This window comes from Numida meleagris, unplaced genomic scaffold (genome assembly GCF_002078875.1).
Source record: "Numida meleagris isolate 19003 breed g44 Domestic line unplaced genomic scaffold, NumMel1.0 unplaced_Scaffold379, whole genome shotgun sequence".
In the NCBI taxonomy this organism is placed as follows: Eukaryota; Metazoa; Chordata; class Aves; order Galliformes; family Numididae; genus Numida; species Numida meleagris.
The window spans coordinates 1-14,339 of NW_018364603.1; the positions used below are offsets into that span (position 1 = coordinate 1).

A 14,339-nucleotide genomic window follows, 5' to 3' on the forward strand; every position below is an offset into this window, starting at 1 on the left:
GACCCTCCCGTCCCTTCCAGCCCTCACCAGCTGCATGAGCAGGGAGACGGCGTCGCGGTTCCTGGAGCGCAGCTTGTCCGTCTCCTGGCCCAGCTGCAGGAGGCTGACGGAGGCCAACTGAGGGAACGGATCCTGATCAGCACCGGGGCCCCTGCCCGCCCCCCCCCCCAGCAGGAAGGGTTGCACCCGTTCCCTCCCTCGCCCACCAGCAGGAATTCCTTGAGGTGGGTCTCGATGTTCTTGTTGTGGAGGGTGAAGAGCGCGGCCGACACGTGGATGATGGCCTTGGCCAGGCAGTGGATGTTGTTGTTGTAACCTGGGGACACGGGGAGGTTGGGGTGGGCGCGGGGCTGCGCTCTGCCCCTGCGCTTTGGCTGCACTTGGGGGGCAGCAGCCCTGCTCCAGCACAGGTGACATCGGGGTCCTGCTGTCCCCACTGAACTTCAGCCGCAGCTATGGGACGTTGAGGGTCCCAGCACACGCTGAGGAAGGGGTCCGGGGGGGGGGGGGTCAGGGCCGTGGGGACACAGCCAGGGCTGGGGACAGGGCCGAGCCTTACCGTCCATCTCGGTGTTGTAGACAGACGTCGGGTCAGAGGCCAGCAGGGGCAGGGACACGGCCACGAAGACCAGCAGCAGGCAGGCCACCTTGTAGTCCTCCTCCGAGGACGAGCCCTCTGCCCGGCACGGAGCTGACATCAGGCAGGGGACCAAGGAGGAAAACCTCGGCGAGCCCAGGGAGGTGACACGGGGAGGGGGGCAGTCCCGGGGGGGGGGGGGGGGGGGACGGGACACGGGAGGTGACAGTGGGCACCCAGAGAGACATCCCAGGGAGGCGGCGGGGGCTGGGGGTCCGTGACAGGTGGAGGACCTCGAGGACAGCCCCCCCATAGGACCCTGCAGACACCCCCCCCCACCCCGTACCCCTCTTGCTGCCGGCGAGGACGTTCACCAGCGCGGGGTCGATCTCGCAGGGGATCCCCGCAGCCGAGGCCAGCTCGAAGATGCTCAGGGTGACCTGGGAGGACGAGGACACGCCGGGCTGGGACACGCGGTGCCATGTAACGCCACGAGGTGCCAGCGGTGCCGTGCCAGGCAGGAACAGCCAACCCCCTCCATGGGGACAGCTGTCCCAAGCACAGGGTGGGGGGGGGGCCACCCTGCCCACGTCCCGCTCAGCGCCCACCTGGATGTCGGTGTCAGGGGTGACCACGTCTGTCAGACACTCGATAGGGCCCATCAGGAAGGGGCAGTGGTGGGAGAAGGCCTGCAGGGAGAGGGTGCACACGCCGTGAAGGAGTTCCTGGGGTAATCCGTGGGGCTCACGGCGACGCTGTGGGGCACGGAGGGCACCCACCTCCCGCAGGCCCTGCTGCGCCATGGCACGGAAGCTGAGGATCTCGCCGATGATGGTCATCCGCTTCAGGACGTTGTCGGCCGCTGCAGGGGGGGGAAAGGGGTCAGCAAAGACAGGCGTGTGCACAAGCGTGCAAACGTGCAAGGCTGTCTGCTCCCACCGAGACTCACAGGTCAGGCGGGGCAGCAGAGCTGCCATCTGCTCAGGTTTGCAGGAGCTGGAGCGCAGCTGGACCAGCGTGTCCATGTTCTCGTTGACCAGTTTCTGCAATGGACAGGGGGCTCGCGGCACTGGGAGAGCTGTCCTGGAGCTTTTGCCCCAGCTTCACCCTCGTTAGCAAGCCCAAGGGGCTGGGATGGTCCCCAGGGTGGAACTGCCTGCCCTGTCCCCCCCGTGCTCCAGCACCCCGTCCTAGCAGCGCCCTGAGCCCGGTGTCAGCACGTCCAACCCGGCCCCAGCACCCAACCCTACCTTCAGCTCCACGACCTGGGAGCTCACGTGCCACATGAGATTGTCGCTCAGGAACTTCATGCCGTACGGCCCGATGAGTTCAGCTAACGCTCGCATCTCTGCAGGGGACAGAAACCAGGATGGGGACATCAGCGAGGGGGGGGGGGCAGAGGGGATGAGCCCCGACCCCGTCCCCTCCTCATCCCTCACCTGAAACATCGGAGAACTCGGCGGCACTGAAGGACGGCTCGCCCTCGCGGGGCACCGTGGTGAAGGCCTGCAGGGCGGGTGCCAGGACGATGGCCCCCGTGCTGGCCTGGCGCAGCAGGGCCTCCAGGTACCTGCAGACACCGAGCTGCTGGCACTGACAGGACCCGCAGCACCGGGGGGGGGGGGGGAGAAACCCACCAGGGCCACCCAGGCACCCAGGGGTGCCGGCACCCACCAGTTGGTGTAGATGGTGGTGAGGGTTTGCTCGCCGGTGGCGTCGCGGGGCTGCGTCTGCTGCAGGAGGACGCTGCGGATGATGCGCGCCGTGTCCAGGCCCACAAAGTGGGTGAGCGACTGGATGAAGGTGATGTAGGCACCCAGACCCACCAGCACCTCCGAGGGACGAGCCACCTCCTGCGTGGCCTGGCTGTAGCACGCCATGGCCACGATGGCCCTGCGGGGACGGGACGGGACGGGGGGGAGGGGTGGCTGGAGATCTGGGGCCAAGCTTCTCCTGCCACCCGGCCCTGCGTGTCCCCGCGGCCTACTTGGTGAAGCGTGCCTCCAGGTGGCTGCCCAGGTACTCGGCCGGCGTCACCGTGTGCTCGAAGACAGTGAAGTTGGGCACGTGGTTGAGGCTCAGGGACAGCTCGGCCAGCGTCAGGTGCAGCTTGTCCATGCTGAGGGGGAACAGACGCTGTCAGCCTCACCACGGCCCCGCCTCGTGGCATCCCCGCCACGACCGTGGCCGTGTCACACCATACTCACACCCAACATGGGGTGCCCACCACCCTCTCAGCCCCGCTCTCACTTGGTGGTCACGGTCCGGTCCTTCCTCTGGCTCTCAGCCCCTGGCTTGCCTCGCTCGGGTTCTCCCTTCTTGGATGGATGCTTCAGGGTCTTCTTGTTGCGAGCCTTGCTGACGGTGGAGGCACAATGCTTGGGCAGCAGCTGGTGGCCACGGGCAGAAAGTTACAATCAGGGCCTCCAGAAACAGAAGCTACCATCCCCAGGGTTGAATCAGGGGCACCACATCTGTCCCACACCGCCTCTGGTGTCCCAAGGTCGTGGAGAACGTGGACAGAGACCCCAGAGGCCACAGGGACCCTCACCTGCTCGCTAAGGTTGTGCTGCTCGGCACAGGCGTCCATGATGCAGGCGCTGGCCTGCCGGGCCATGTCCTCCAGGAACTTGTTGCACAGCCCCAGCGCTACGGCCTGGAGCTGGGGATACTGCAAAGGAAAAGCCACAGCGCTGTCACCACGTGTCCCCACCCCGGGACATCCCACAGGCCCACGGCGCACAGCCCACGGTGACAACCACAGCGTGCCACCGGCTGCCCAAGGTCGTGTCCCCATCCTCCATCCCCTGCCACAAGCCACCAGATGTGCCTGGCCCCTCCACAGCTGCACCCGGACACGGCGCCCATGTCCCCATGTTGTCACCCGGGGCGGTGGGACTCACCTCCTCCGGGCACATGGGGTGGACGCAGCGGGAGAAGTGGTTGCAGAGCAGAGGGAAGGCGATGCTGTAACGCAGCATGGAGGGCTCCTCCATCGTCGCCACAAACATCTTCTCTATGGGGCGAGGGAAGAAACTGCAGGGGTGGGAGGCAGAGGGGCAGGACGTGGCTCAGTGGGTCTGTCGGTGCCTTTCCTCCTGGATCACCTGTGCGTTGTCCTTGTCCCCACGTCCGTGTCCACATCCCCTGAGTCTACGTCACCTCACCTTGCCCAGCCTCTCCCATAAGGGCCATCCCTTCCCACACCCAGCACCCACGGGCACCTTCCCCACACGTGCTGGGGGGCAGGAGCTGGCGTGAGCTCCCCCCCCCACCACGGTGAGCCCTGTGAGTGTGGGGAAACTGAGGCACAAACAGGCGCCGGCGCTCACCACAGATCGGAGAGGTCGGAGGCCTCGGCCAGCAGCTCCTCGAGGGAGTCGAGCAGTTTGGTGTGGAAGACGATGAGGTTCATGATGCGACCCACGTCAGGGTTGGTGTTCAGCGGCAGCACGGCCTTGGCCACACTGGTGTAGGCCTAGGGGGACAGCGGGCTCAGGGGCACGGCTGGGAGCACTGGGATCTCTGGGGATGAGGGGGTGGCAGGGATGGGGACAACGGTGGTGGTGGAGTGGTGAGGGATGGGGAGAAGGATGGAGAAGGGAATGAGGGCAGGGATGAGGCTGGGGATGGAGACAGGGAAGGGAACAGTGGCATGGATTGAAAAGGGAAGAGAGGAGGGGGATTGGCACGGGGACAGCGATGGGAATTGAGATGGGGACAAGGAGAGCGACAGCACCTGCAGCCGGAACCAGTCCAGGCGGAGCGGTGTGAAATCAAACTGCTCCTTATCATCGACTGCAAGGAAACAGAAACGTGGCCATGAGGAGGGGCAGGCTGGGCGAGCTTCAGGCTGCTTGTCTGATCTAGAGGTACAGGTCTAAGGGGTGCCAATCTGGATGCATCACACGGGTGGATGCCAGCTGGTGGTGGCAGTGTCCACCCCACAGGACCCCCAGGAGCTGCTGCCTCCCCACTGCCCCCAAGAGCCTGCACCTGGGCACCCAGCACAGCTCCAGGTCTGGTGCTGGGCTGCAGGGCAGGAGGACATCAGCCCCCAGGTAGAGCCAGGGACACACCACGGGGACAGGGTCCCTACCTCCCTTGTCAGAGAGGGACGAAAGGGAGCTGACAAAGGATGAGAGGATGATGGACTCCTCCTCGGGGCACACCGAGAGGTTCTGCAGGGACAGAGATGGGGACAGGATCAGGGACAACCGGGACAGGCCACAGGGGGCAGGGACAGCCCCGGGCACGGCGTTCTGTGGTACCTGGATGATTTCACTGAGCACCAGAGCATCGAAGCGGGCCAGGTACTGGACGTGGTAACGCCGCAGCACGCCGACCTGCCGCCGCACCAGGCTCCGCAGCTGCTCCATGAGGAAAAGGATCTCCGCAATGTGGCTGCCACCAAAGCCACCAGTCAGAGCGGGGGCAAAAACCCCAAAACCTCCTGGCCACAGCAGCGCTGCCCGCAGCCCCCCCCAGCACCACGCTCACTTGTCAGTGAAGTCCTCCGGTGTCTTGGTCTTGGTGACGTGCTCGGCGTGCCGCACCAGCCAGCTCACCTCGTCCCGGCAGAAGGAGAGTGCCATGAAGACGAAGAGAGCCTGGGCACAGCGGGCCCTGTTAGAGGGCACGTGGTGCTGCCACCAACAGCCCTGGGCACTGCCAACACTCAGCACTCTGCACATAGACCCAAAAAGCACCCACAGGGCCCTGACAGCCACCCCCTGCCCCATCATGTCCCTCACAGGCACCCATCTCCACGACAGCGTTCTCCCCTCCCTGCCCCCCTATGTTCTCCCCTTCCCCTTGTGCTCACCTTGGGTCCCAGCAGCCCAGGCTGATCCTCCAGCAGCGCCTCGAGCTCACGCACGGCCCCACGCAGGTACGCCCGCCGGCCCCGGTGCAGGGATCCGCTGTGGGGGGGTCATGGTGGGGGTCAGGGTTCCCCCCCCACACCCCTCCAGCCACCCCGCTCACCCAGCAGGGATACTGCAGGCACCGCGTGGCAAAGGTGGGAGCTGTGGTATGGGGTCAATACAGACCCCAGTGACCCCCAGGACGCTCAGGTCCACCCACCTTTGGGATGCCTTAGGGCCTCCCGGCACCCTGAGACCCTCCCCAGCCCCCCAAGACACATCAGCCCCCACTGAGCCCCCTAACCTGTGAGCCACGGCGTGTTCCTTGCACTCCTTGAGATCAGCCACCCGCTTCCCATAGCTGCAAGAGGAACACAGCCGTGCAGGGCCACATAGGGGTCAGCCCCTGGCACCCAGCAGAGCCCCCAGTGGAGACCCCAGCCCCTCTGGGGGCAGCCACTTACCCCTTGAGGCTGCTGAGCAGCTCCTCGGTGACCTTGTGGATCTGCAGGGCCTCGTCACGGAGGAGGGTGACGTAGAGCGAGCCCTGCAGCGCCAGCTTCCACAGCTCCAGGCACTGTGGGGATGACCCCAGCGCCCCTGGGCACACCAGGAACCCCACTGTTGGGCACAGATGTCAGGGAACGGCCAGGCACCGTGGGGACCACGGGGGGGACCCGTGGGCACCGCGAGGACTCACTCAAGATCCAGCGTTCCATCACCTCCAGGGACAGGTACTCGCAGGCCATCTGGGGATGCAGGTGTCAGTGTCACCGCTCCGCCCTCCTGCACCCTCCCCGAGGTGGCATCCCACGGCACCACTGTCCCCCCAGCGCGGTGGCACTCACGGTGTCAGAGCTGGCAGGGCTCAGCATGGTGCCCGCGGTGCTGAGCAGGCTCAGGAGCTGGTCGCTGCGCCACTGCTCAGACCCCTGGTTCCTCCGGGCAAAGAGGAAATGGAGGGACAGGAGCGCACTGGTGACAGCCTGGGGGACAGGGGGACATCATAGGATGGGTCAGGGCCCAGCGGAGGGGCTGGATGTGGCCCTGCTGGCTCGCAGGACCCTCAGGAGCTCCCAGCCGACCTTGGTGTGGGGTCCAAACTCCTCTGTCAGCTTCTTAAGGGGGTGGTCGTACTCCAGCACCATCTGGCCCAGGCGGGCAAAGCTGGAATCACTGCGGGGATGGTGACACACACACGTGTTGGGGACAGTCCTCAGCGACAGCCCCAGCGGGGACAGCCCACGGGGACAGCCAGCCCACCTGGCACCATGGCTCATCTCGTGCGCGCAGTGGTACATGCCAATGAGCACCCGGCGGTCCTCAGTGCGGGCCAGCAGCAGGACCAGGGACACATAGGTGACAATCAGGTCCAGGTAGCTCTTGGTGAAGTCATAGTTGACGTGCTAGGGACAAGGAAGCTGTGAGGATGTGGCCACGGCATGGGCCGCACCAATCACCCTCCAAGTGCACCCTATAAACCCAGTGAGCACCTCAAACACCCCTGGGAAACCCCTCCTGGCACCCCCTGGGGACCACTCACAATGTCAAAGAAGCACTGGTTGGCATCAATGGTGTTCAGCAACTCATAGACATGGTCCTGACAGGGAGACAACAAGGAGACAAAATGTCACTGCTGTCCCCCCAGCCTGAAATGCCAGAGCTGCCCCCCGAGCACCCCACAGCTCACTCTGAATTCCAGGACATCCACAAAGGAGTAGTAATAGGGTCCCAGCGCGCGGACAATGTCCCCCTTATCCTTGTGCACTGGTCCCAGGTGTTGCTGCAAGGGACAGAAGGGGACATCCAGGTGGGGTGACATCGTGGGGACACAAAGGGTGGGATGACACAGGGTAGGAGGTGGCGGGGCAAGAGAGGGAAGGGATGGAGGAGAAGCCAGGCAGTGATGACACAAAATGGGATGACGCACAGCAGGGTGACATGGGGGGCATGACAGGGAGATGACAACCAGGATGGGTGTGACACAGGGTTGGGGACATAGGGGACATCCTTGTCCCTCACCGTGCTGCTCCGCACGTCCAGGTTGGGGAACTTCTTGTTGATGAACTTGACGGAGGGCTCCATAGCCTTGTCACAGAGGAAGGACGGCCGCGTCTTGGGGTCCGAGCAGGTCTGCAGGGACATGCTAAAGTTAGAGCCCACACAGCCCCATCACTCCCCCCCCCGCCACAGCCCAGCAGCCTCCATTTCTTCGTGGCCCCACCCCACACCTTCTTGATGTGGTAGATGCGGACAAGGACGCCCCGGCCCCTGTCATTGAGGATCGTCAGCTTCTCGGCGAACTTGTTCTGGTAGACGGAGGGCAGCGACATGCCGGCAGCGTACCGGGGGGGCCACCCTGTGTCCCCTCGGCCCCTGATCTACCCCGCACCCCAAGCACCAACTTCCCCTTCCTGAACTTCCTGGGCTGTGGCCATGGCCACGTGATGCCGCCGATGCGTGACGCCGACACCGTGGGATGTCACCAAGGCTGGGTGACGCGTAGCGTTACTGGCTGGGACCCTGTAACACTGGTCGCAGGCAGAGCAAAGGCCATCACTGTGAGACACTGATCACAGCCACGTGCTGGCCAGGGCCACATGATGTCACCCATGGTCATTTAACACCAGCCACAGGCCTATGTCATCACCCTGGACCACGTAACACTGCTCCAAGTGATACAGTAACACCCAGAGCCCTTTGCAGGTTCAGTATGACACATTCCAAAGCCATATAACACCATTCAGGGCCCGTATGACAGTGTTCAGGACCGTATAACGCCACACAGATCCATATACTAGCACCCAAGGCCCATATAACTCCTCACAACGCTCACACAGCACCCTCCAGGACCCACACAGCCATCTCTAGGGTGCACACAACACCCCGCAGGATACATAATGCACCACCCAGGACACATATCGCATCACACAGGGCCCTATAACGCTGCCCAGGTCTATCTACCACCACACATGGCCCATAAAACACCACGCAGGGTCCTGTAAGACCCTCCAGCACCCACATAGCACCCTCTGCAGCCCCATAACACCCTCTGCAGCCCCATAACACCCTTCAAGGTCCCATAACACCCTCCAGGGCCCACATAACACAGCCTAGAGCCTACAAAACCCCATCCAGGGCTACGTAACACCCTTCAGAGCCCACATAACACCCTGAAGATTCACATAACACCCTCCAGCGCATACACAGCACTACACTGAGCCCTGTAATCCCACGGGAGCCCTATAACAACGCTCAGGCCCCCCGCCCCCAGCGCCTTGCCGGAAGTTAGGCCGCGTTGCCATGGCGACGTAGGCGGCGGAAGTGGAGAGGCGCAGGCTGCGGCGGAAGTTAGGCCGCGTTGCCATGGCGACCGCGGTGGCGGAAGTGGAGCGGCGCAGGCTGCGGCGGAAGTTAGGCCGCGTTGCCATGGCGACCAGCTGGGGGCCGTTCGGGGCTGGGAGCGCGGGGCTTGCTGGCCGGTACCAGGCCGCGGAGCCTAACGCAGAGCCTAAGATGGACCCCGAGGCGCTCGTCCAGTGTCCCTACGACAAGGCGCACCAGATCCGAGTGTCCCGGCTGCCCTACCACCTCGTCAAGTGCCAGCGGGTGAGCGGGGCCCCGGGGCGCCGAGGGGCCGTGAGGCGCGATGCAGGCCCGGCCCCCCTTCACGCGTTCGGCGCCTTCTTCCTCCTTCTCTTCCCCTAGAACAACCCGCAGGTGGCTCGCTCGCTGGAGATCTGTCCCTTCAACGCCAGGCACAGGATGCCACGAGCCGAGCTGCAGAGACACATGGCCTGCTGCCCCGACCAGCGCCAGCTCTTCGACTCTCGGGGTACACGGCCACCCGGTCCCCGACTGCAGCTCGGACCTCCTCGGTTCGAGGAGGTCACACGTCCCTGTTGTCCCCTCTGCGCATACAGAGTTGTCCATGTGCACCAATGACCGGGCAAAGCAACCCAAAGTCCCCGTGGCCTGGCAGGCCCCCCCGTGCCAAGAGGACTGGGAGGCAGGTGAGTGTCCCCAGGGTGCCACGCGGTGCTCCCCCCGTGCTCCCCCAAGCCTGGCACGGCCCTGTCTCATTACCCTTTGCAGAGGTCGATGAGCTGGAGGAAGCTGCTCCATTTATCCTCAACGCCACTATCAGTGACCTGCCCCTCCAAGGAGACAGGTAGGAGCGTGTGGGGCAGAGGGTGTCCCCCGCAAGGCGCTGCCCACCCTGACCCCCTTATCTTGCCCTCCCTCCCCCCCAGCACTGCTCTGGCGGCACCCCCAGCCTGGAGCCAAGGTGTGGGTCCTGCAGCGACGGTGACAACGGGACACCTTGCAAAGGGGCCGGACCGGCAGGAGCAGAACGGACCGAGGAGGGTGGTGGCACAACCGAGGTGGTGCCCGCCTCCCCGCTAGGACCAGGGGGAACCACGGCGCAAGAAGGGCAGCACCCGCTCGGTATCTGCCGTGGGGAACGTTTGTAGCCATAGGTTTTAAAAACGTTTTGGAAATACGTGGCTTGTGAGTGTGCGTGGTGTCCTGTCGCTTGGTTTGGGGGGGGGGGACCCCCTGGCATTGCGGTTAGGGGACAGCAGCAAAATGGGGACCGTGATGGGTTGGGGAAGGGGGGGGTTCCAGTGGGACGAGAGTTGCGGGATGGGGACAAACAGGATGCCCTGGTGGGAGCATGTCATGGGTCCACCATGTCGCGTGTCCCCTACACTGCTTGGCTGTGCTCTCAGCATGTTCCGTGTAGCCCCCTGCTTGTGGCACAATCAATGGGGGAGGGGGAGCAGCAGTCGCATTTTGGTGCCTGTCTATGTCCCCATACACCCCACAGTGCGTCCCCATGACCCCTGGGCCACCCTGTGTTCCAGCTTGTCCCCAGGTGTCTCCATAACCCCCCCCTGCCTGTACCCAATCCCCTAACAGTGTGCCCAGGGTCACTGGTGCCCTGCTACTCCCCTCAGCCTGCCCCCATAACTCAGATGGGGACAGCGCCGAAGAGGACGACGAGGACCATCCAGCGTGGCCAGAATGGCTCCAGGTAACCCCAACCCCCCCCCCAGCTCCCACCCACCTCCCTTCCCCTGACATGTGGGGTCTGCTGCCCACCCCCCCTGTGCCCCAGATCCCCCATGCAGCCCCCCCACTGGACCAAAGGAAGTCGTTTGCAGCCCGGTGCCAGTGGGCGCTGCCCGGATTTGGGGCTCAGGGTGCTATTTTAGTGCCTCTTACACAATCTGGACGCCGCGTGCTCAGGCTGCATCACCAGGGCAGTCAGGCCATGGGTTTCCCCACCCGGGAGCATTGGAAGGGGGGGGGGGGGGAACTGAAGGAAGCCTCGCTAGCCCCCACCCTGCGCGTTCCTCCAAAAGATGTGTCACGATGTCCCCTGTCGCACCACCACGCCGGGCATGGGTGTCCCCCCGATCCTCCACCCTACCCCGCTCCCTAATTTCATCCCCCTCTTTTGTTCCTTCCCACAGGATGTTTCCAAGCCGGGGGGGGGACCCCACGGAGCCCCGGCCTCTCCAGAAGGTGAGGAGAACTCGGAGGAGGCGGCGGATTTGGGGCGGGACGCGTGGAAATGGGAATGTGTGTGTCACGCTGCCTTCCCTGGCCGGGCTCCCCGCCCGCCCCCGGCTCACGTTAACCCACACCAGCCTGGACAGTCGCTCCAGAGGCGGTCGTGGGGACCCCGGGGGGCTCGGTTTGGGGGGAAATCCTGCTTTTTGCAGCGGTTCACAGGGAGGTCAGATGTATATCCTTCCCTGTTTGGCGGGGGGGGGGGGGAGCAGGCAGGCGGGGTCGCGCCCGTCCCTCCTGGCCGGGCAGAGGAGGAGTGATCTGGTGTTGCAATTAATTCCGCGCTCGCCCGTGCCAGAAATGCAGCTGCAGAGCGGTTTTTACGCAGCTCATAACTCCGTTTAATGTACATCTGGCAGAATCTGCACATCCTGGGCTCGGCCCATCTGGGAGACTCTTTTCCTCTCTCAGTCGCCTACCCGGAGTCTGAATCCTCATCGCCCGAGCGGGAGGAGCTCCTTCCTCCCGTCTGCTCACCACGATTTAACCTGCCTTTGCCTGAGCTCCCATCTTTTGCCTGGAGAATCGTACAAAACCCCTTTCTCGAGCTTATCGACACCTCCACGGGGAGAACCGGGACCCCCCTCCCGATTTCATCTCCCTTTTTCCTCCGTAGCTTCCCCTGATCCCCACGCGCTTCCGCTGCCTGTGCTGCCATCCCTCGCCGGAGAGCGGAACCGCTTCCCCCTCTCCCTCCTCTCTCAGCGCTGCCCTCAGGTGGAAAGCCGGCCCAATCCCTCCCCGCTCCTCAAGGGTTAAAGAGGAATTTCTCCGGCTTTGTGCCTGGCTGGTTTAAAAGCATCTGACTGCTTCGGATTTGCTTGACATCTCTCCCCTGTGGTTTTCGCAGAGCAGTTTCATGTGTGCTTCGAACCGTGCCAATAACGAACGGCGTTGCAACACTTGCCGAGAGTTTTGCTCACAGGGTGGATCCAGCCGGGTAGGTTCGAGGGCTGGGTGATTTTTGTCAGGGGGATGAATGGTAAATGACAGGCGTTTCCCCCCCCACACACACACACACACACACCTTTTCCAACTCTTTTGCCCCGTTGAAAGCGGCTGTGGATCCTCACCGTCCACCACGAAGGGTGACAGGGGGGGAACTGCAGCCCTCGCTGCACAGCAAGGCCCCAAAAAGCTCCGTGGGGCAGCCCGGGGTGCTCTGAATCCCACATGTGGGGCTTCTTATTTGCCAGCCCCCCCCCGCCGGACCCCAGGCTGCCCTGCCCCCCCCCCAAGCTGCTCCCCACACCGTGCACGCTTGGGCTGTGGGCTCGGTGGAGGTGTGCAGCGGGCGGCCGTGCCAGCGGGGCTGGGGGAACGTGGCAGCGTGCAGCAACCTCACGTTTCAAGTTCTGCTTTGACACCCCACAGCAAAGCAGCAGTGGGGCAGGCTGTTGCCCATCCAGCGTCGGATCGGCTCCGCTTTCCTCGTGCACGTGCAGGGAGCCTTGCACCTCCTGCCACAGCAGCGCTCTGCTCCTCCACCACCACCACCACGTCCGCCGCTTCTGGCGCAGCCGGCGGGAGCGTCGGATTTTCCTCTCGCCCCGGGGCCTCGGCCAACGAGGGCATAAGGAGGTAGAGGGGGAGAAGAAGGGTGAGCGGTTGGGCACGGAACGTCGCTGCCAGCTTCCAGCAGCTCCCAGCCGGGTCGCCCCGGGGCGTGAAAAGGCGTTTGCAGGGTGTTGCTGAGGGCAGGAGGGAGCTGCTGGGATGGAGGGGATGGCTCCCGCCTGCACGCGAGGGGGTGTTGTCCTGCGCCGAGGCCGGATGTTTTTTTTCCAGTGCATGGGAGGATTTAGGGGCTGGGCTGCCCACGCCAGGGCTTGGAAGCACAGATCTCTGTCCCCCGTGGTTTTGTGGCCACCTGTGTAGAGCGGACAGGTCTCTCCATGCTTACAGTGGCTTTTCCACGTTCTATTTCGGGGCCGTTTCCTGCCCGTTTGGAGATGCCCCGCTTACCCCGACCCCAATAACTCCAACCCTAACCCCGAGGACTTCAACCATTTCTCCCTGTTCCCTTCCATGCGGTGATGAAACACCACATGTGCCACAAGCGCCCGGACCGGCACCGGCACCCACCCCGCACCCAGGGGACGTGAGCCGAGCCCCCCACCCGAAGGTGCCAGCGACCCCCGGGAGAAGCGAGCAGTGAGTACCTGGCCACGCTGGCAGCTCAGCGTGAGCTCGTCTGCACGACACCCATTAAAAATTCCCCTGGCCTTAACTCAACGCCATCTCCCCGCTGTGATTCACCGCTCGGCGTCGCCGTCCGGCCCGGCGAAGGCGACTGGGTTCTACTTGAGGCGGGGGGGGGGGGGTGGAAAAATAAAACAGTTTCCCATCAAACTGCTCCTGAAAGAGGCAGGAAGAGGAGGAGGAGGAGGAGGAGGAGGGCAGCAGCTTAGCCAGTGTCTGGCAGTTGCAGGCAAATGGCAGCGGAGAGGCCCCGGCCATAAAGCGGCTCTGCCTGCCCTCAGCACGGGGCTGGGAGCGCTTTGAAGTCGCCGGGTGTGAGATGCATCCCGAGGGCTGCGTTTGCAGAAGTGTCTGCTCAGCCCCGGGGGGGCGGGGTGGGATTCCCTGCAGGATTCGTGCTCCCTCCTCAGCTTCTGGGGGGTGGGGGGGCGGTTTGCACCTCGGTTTTCATCTGCGTGGCTCAGACGGGGCCGTCCCAGCACCGGGCCGGCTCAGCAGCTCGACCTGTCCCCCCTCCTCCTGCCAAAATCAGGGCTGGGCGCCGCTGCAGCGGCCGCAAAGCCGGGGGGAAGCTTCCTTCCTCCTCCCCCAGCACGGGGCAGGGTGTGCCCCGCTGTGCTTACAGCCTCGTGGGGGGAGAAATTCGGGGACGAAGCAGCACCCGGGGAGGGGAATGCCCCTGCCCCGGAGATGACGGTGCCGTGGGCACGGCTTGGCCCACGCTGTGCTGCCCGGGGCTCGTTAGAGCAGGAAATTGGGCGGAAAAACAACAAATGTCCAAAGCCAGCGGGGTTGGGTGACCAGGGCTGGGTGGTGTCTGTCACCTGTGTCACCTAACGGTGCCAAAGCGGCCGCTCGCACCCTCCCAGTGCCGTGTGGGTCTAATCACAGCGGCTGGGCTGGGCCGTGGGGTTTGACACCACACCAACGAGCTGCAGTGGGTCCCAATGGGGCGGGCTGGCAGCTGGGGATGGGTGGCACGACCCCGAGCAGCGCCCCACACTGCCCCTGTGCTCAGAGCAGGGCACGGCTGGCCCAAAACGGGGCCGGGGGGGCAGGGCTGGCAGCGTGCAGGTGCGTGCGTGTGCAGGGCGTGAGGTGCCTGGGTTGATGTT

The 14,339-nt window shown here is 64.3% G+C and overlaps 2 protein-coding genes across 6 annotated transcripts; one reads left to right on the forward strand and one right to left on the reverse strand.

The window, feature by feature from the left end:
- Positions 1 to 27: 27 nt before the first annotated feature.
- On the reverse strand, positions 28 to 8,744 carry NCKAP1L (NCK associated protein 1 like; the record flags this gene model as incomplete). Its single annotated transcript, XM_021383368.1, is given in 30 exon segments — positions 28 to 117; positions 207 to 316; positions 560 to 676; positions 924 to 1,017; positions 1,186 to 1,266; positions 1,357 to 1,439; positions 1,527 to 1,620; positions 1,828 to 1,925; positions 2,017 to 2,147; positions 2,252 to 2,470; positions 2,565 to 2,696; positions 2,828 to 2,967; positions 3,129 to 3,248; positions 3,481 to 3,613; positions 3,910 to 4,055; positions 4,317 to 4,375; positions 4,677 to 4,758; positions 4,849 to 4,981; positions 5,078 to 5,187; positions 5,403 to 5,499; positions 5,747 to 5,803; positions 5,907 to 6,063; positions 6,143 to 6,191; positions 6,291 to 6,428; positions 6,528 to 6,618; positions 6,706 to 6,848; positions 6,986 to 7,042; positions 7,133 to 7,225; positions 7,465 to 7,575; positions 7,674 to 8,744. Coding segments are annotated over 30 exon segments (3,267 nt in total), but the record flags the coding sequence as incomplete, so codon positions are not given.
- Positions 8,745 to 8,829: 85 nt separating this feature from the next.
- On the forward strand, positions 8,830 to 13,257 carry LOC110391480 (gametocyte-specific factor 1-like). 5 transcript variants are annotated; one of them, XM_021383371.1, is made up of 9 exons: positions 8,830 to 9,051; positions 9,151 to 9,277; positions 9,366 to 9,455; positions 9,538 to 9,613; positions 9,696 to 9,891; positions 10,355 to 10,480; positions 10,923 to 10,974; positions 11,873 to 11,962; positions 12,397 to 13,257. In XM_021383371.1, the coding sequence occupies exons 1-5, from the start codon at positions 8,872 to 8,874 to the stop codon at positions 9,847 to 9,849; spliced, it is 627 nt and encodes a 208-aa protein (XP_021239046.1). In that variant the 5' UTR covers positions 8,830 to 8,871; the 3' UTR covers positions 9,850 to 9,891; positions 10,355 to 10,480; positions 10,923 to 10,974; positions 11,873 to 11,962; positions 12,397 to 13,257. The 5 variants fall into 5 exon arrangements, with proteins under 5 accessions (XP_021239046.1, XP_021239047.1, XP_021239045.1 ...); XM_021383372.1 differs by having other exon boundaries at positions 10,366 to 10,480; XM_021383370.1 differs by having other exon boundaries at positions 8,831 to 9,051; positions 10,311 to 10,480.
- Positions 13,258 to 14,339: the final 1,082 nt, after the last annotated feature.

What these genes read in the sequence shown, in the direction of transcription:
- LOC110391480 (XM_021383371.1), top strand. Translation starts at nt 8,872, where the DNA reads ATGGCGACCAGCTGGGGGCCGTTCGGGGCTGGGAGCGCGGGGCTTGCT. An exon ending in ACCTCGTCAAGTGCCAGCGG is followed by an intron (nt 9,052 to 9,150) that starts GTGAGCGGGGCC and finishes CTCTTCCCCTAG; the next exon opens with AACAACCCGCAGGTGGCTCG. An exon ending in CCAGCTCTTCGACTCTCGGG is followed by an intron (nt 9,278 to 9,365) that starts GTACACGGCCAC and finishes CTGCGCATACAG; the next exon opens with AGTTGTCCATGTGCACCAAT.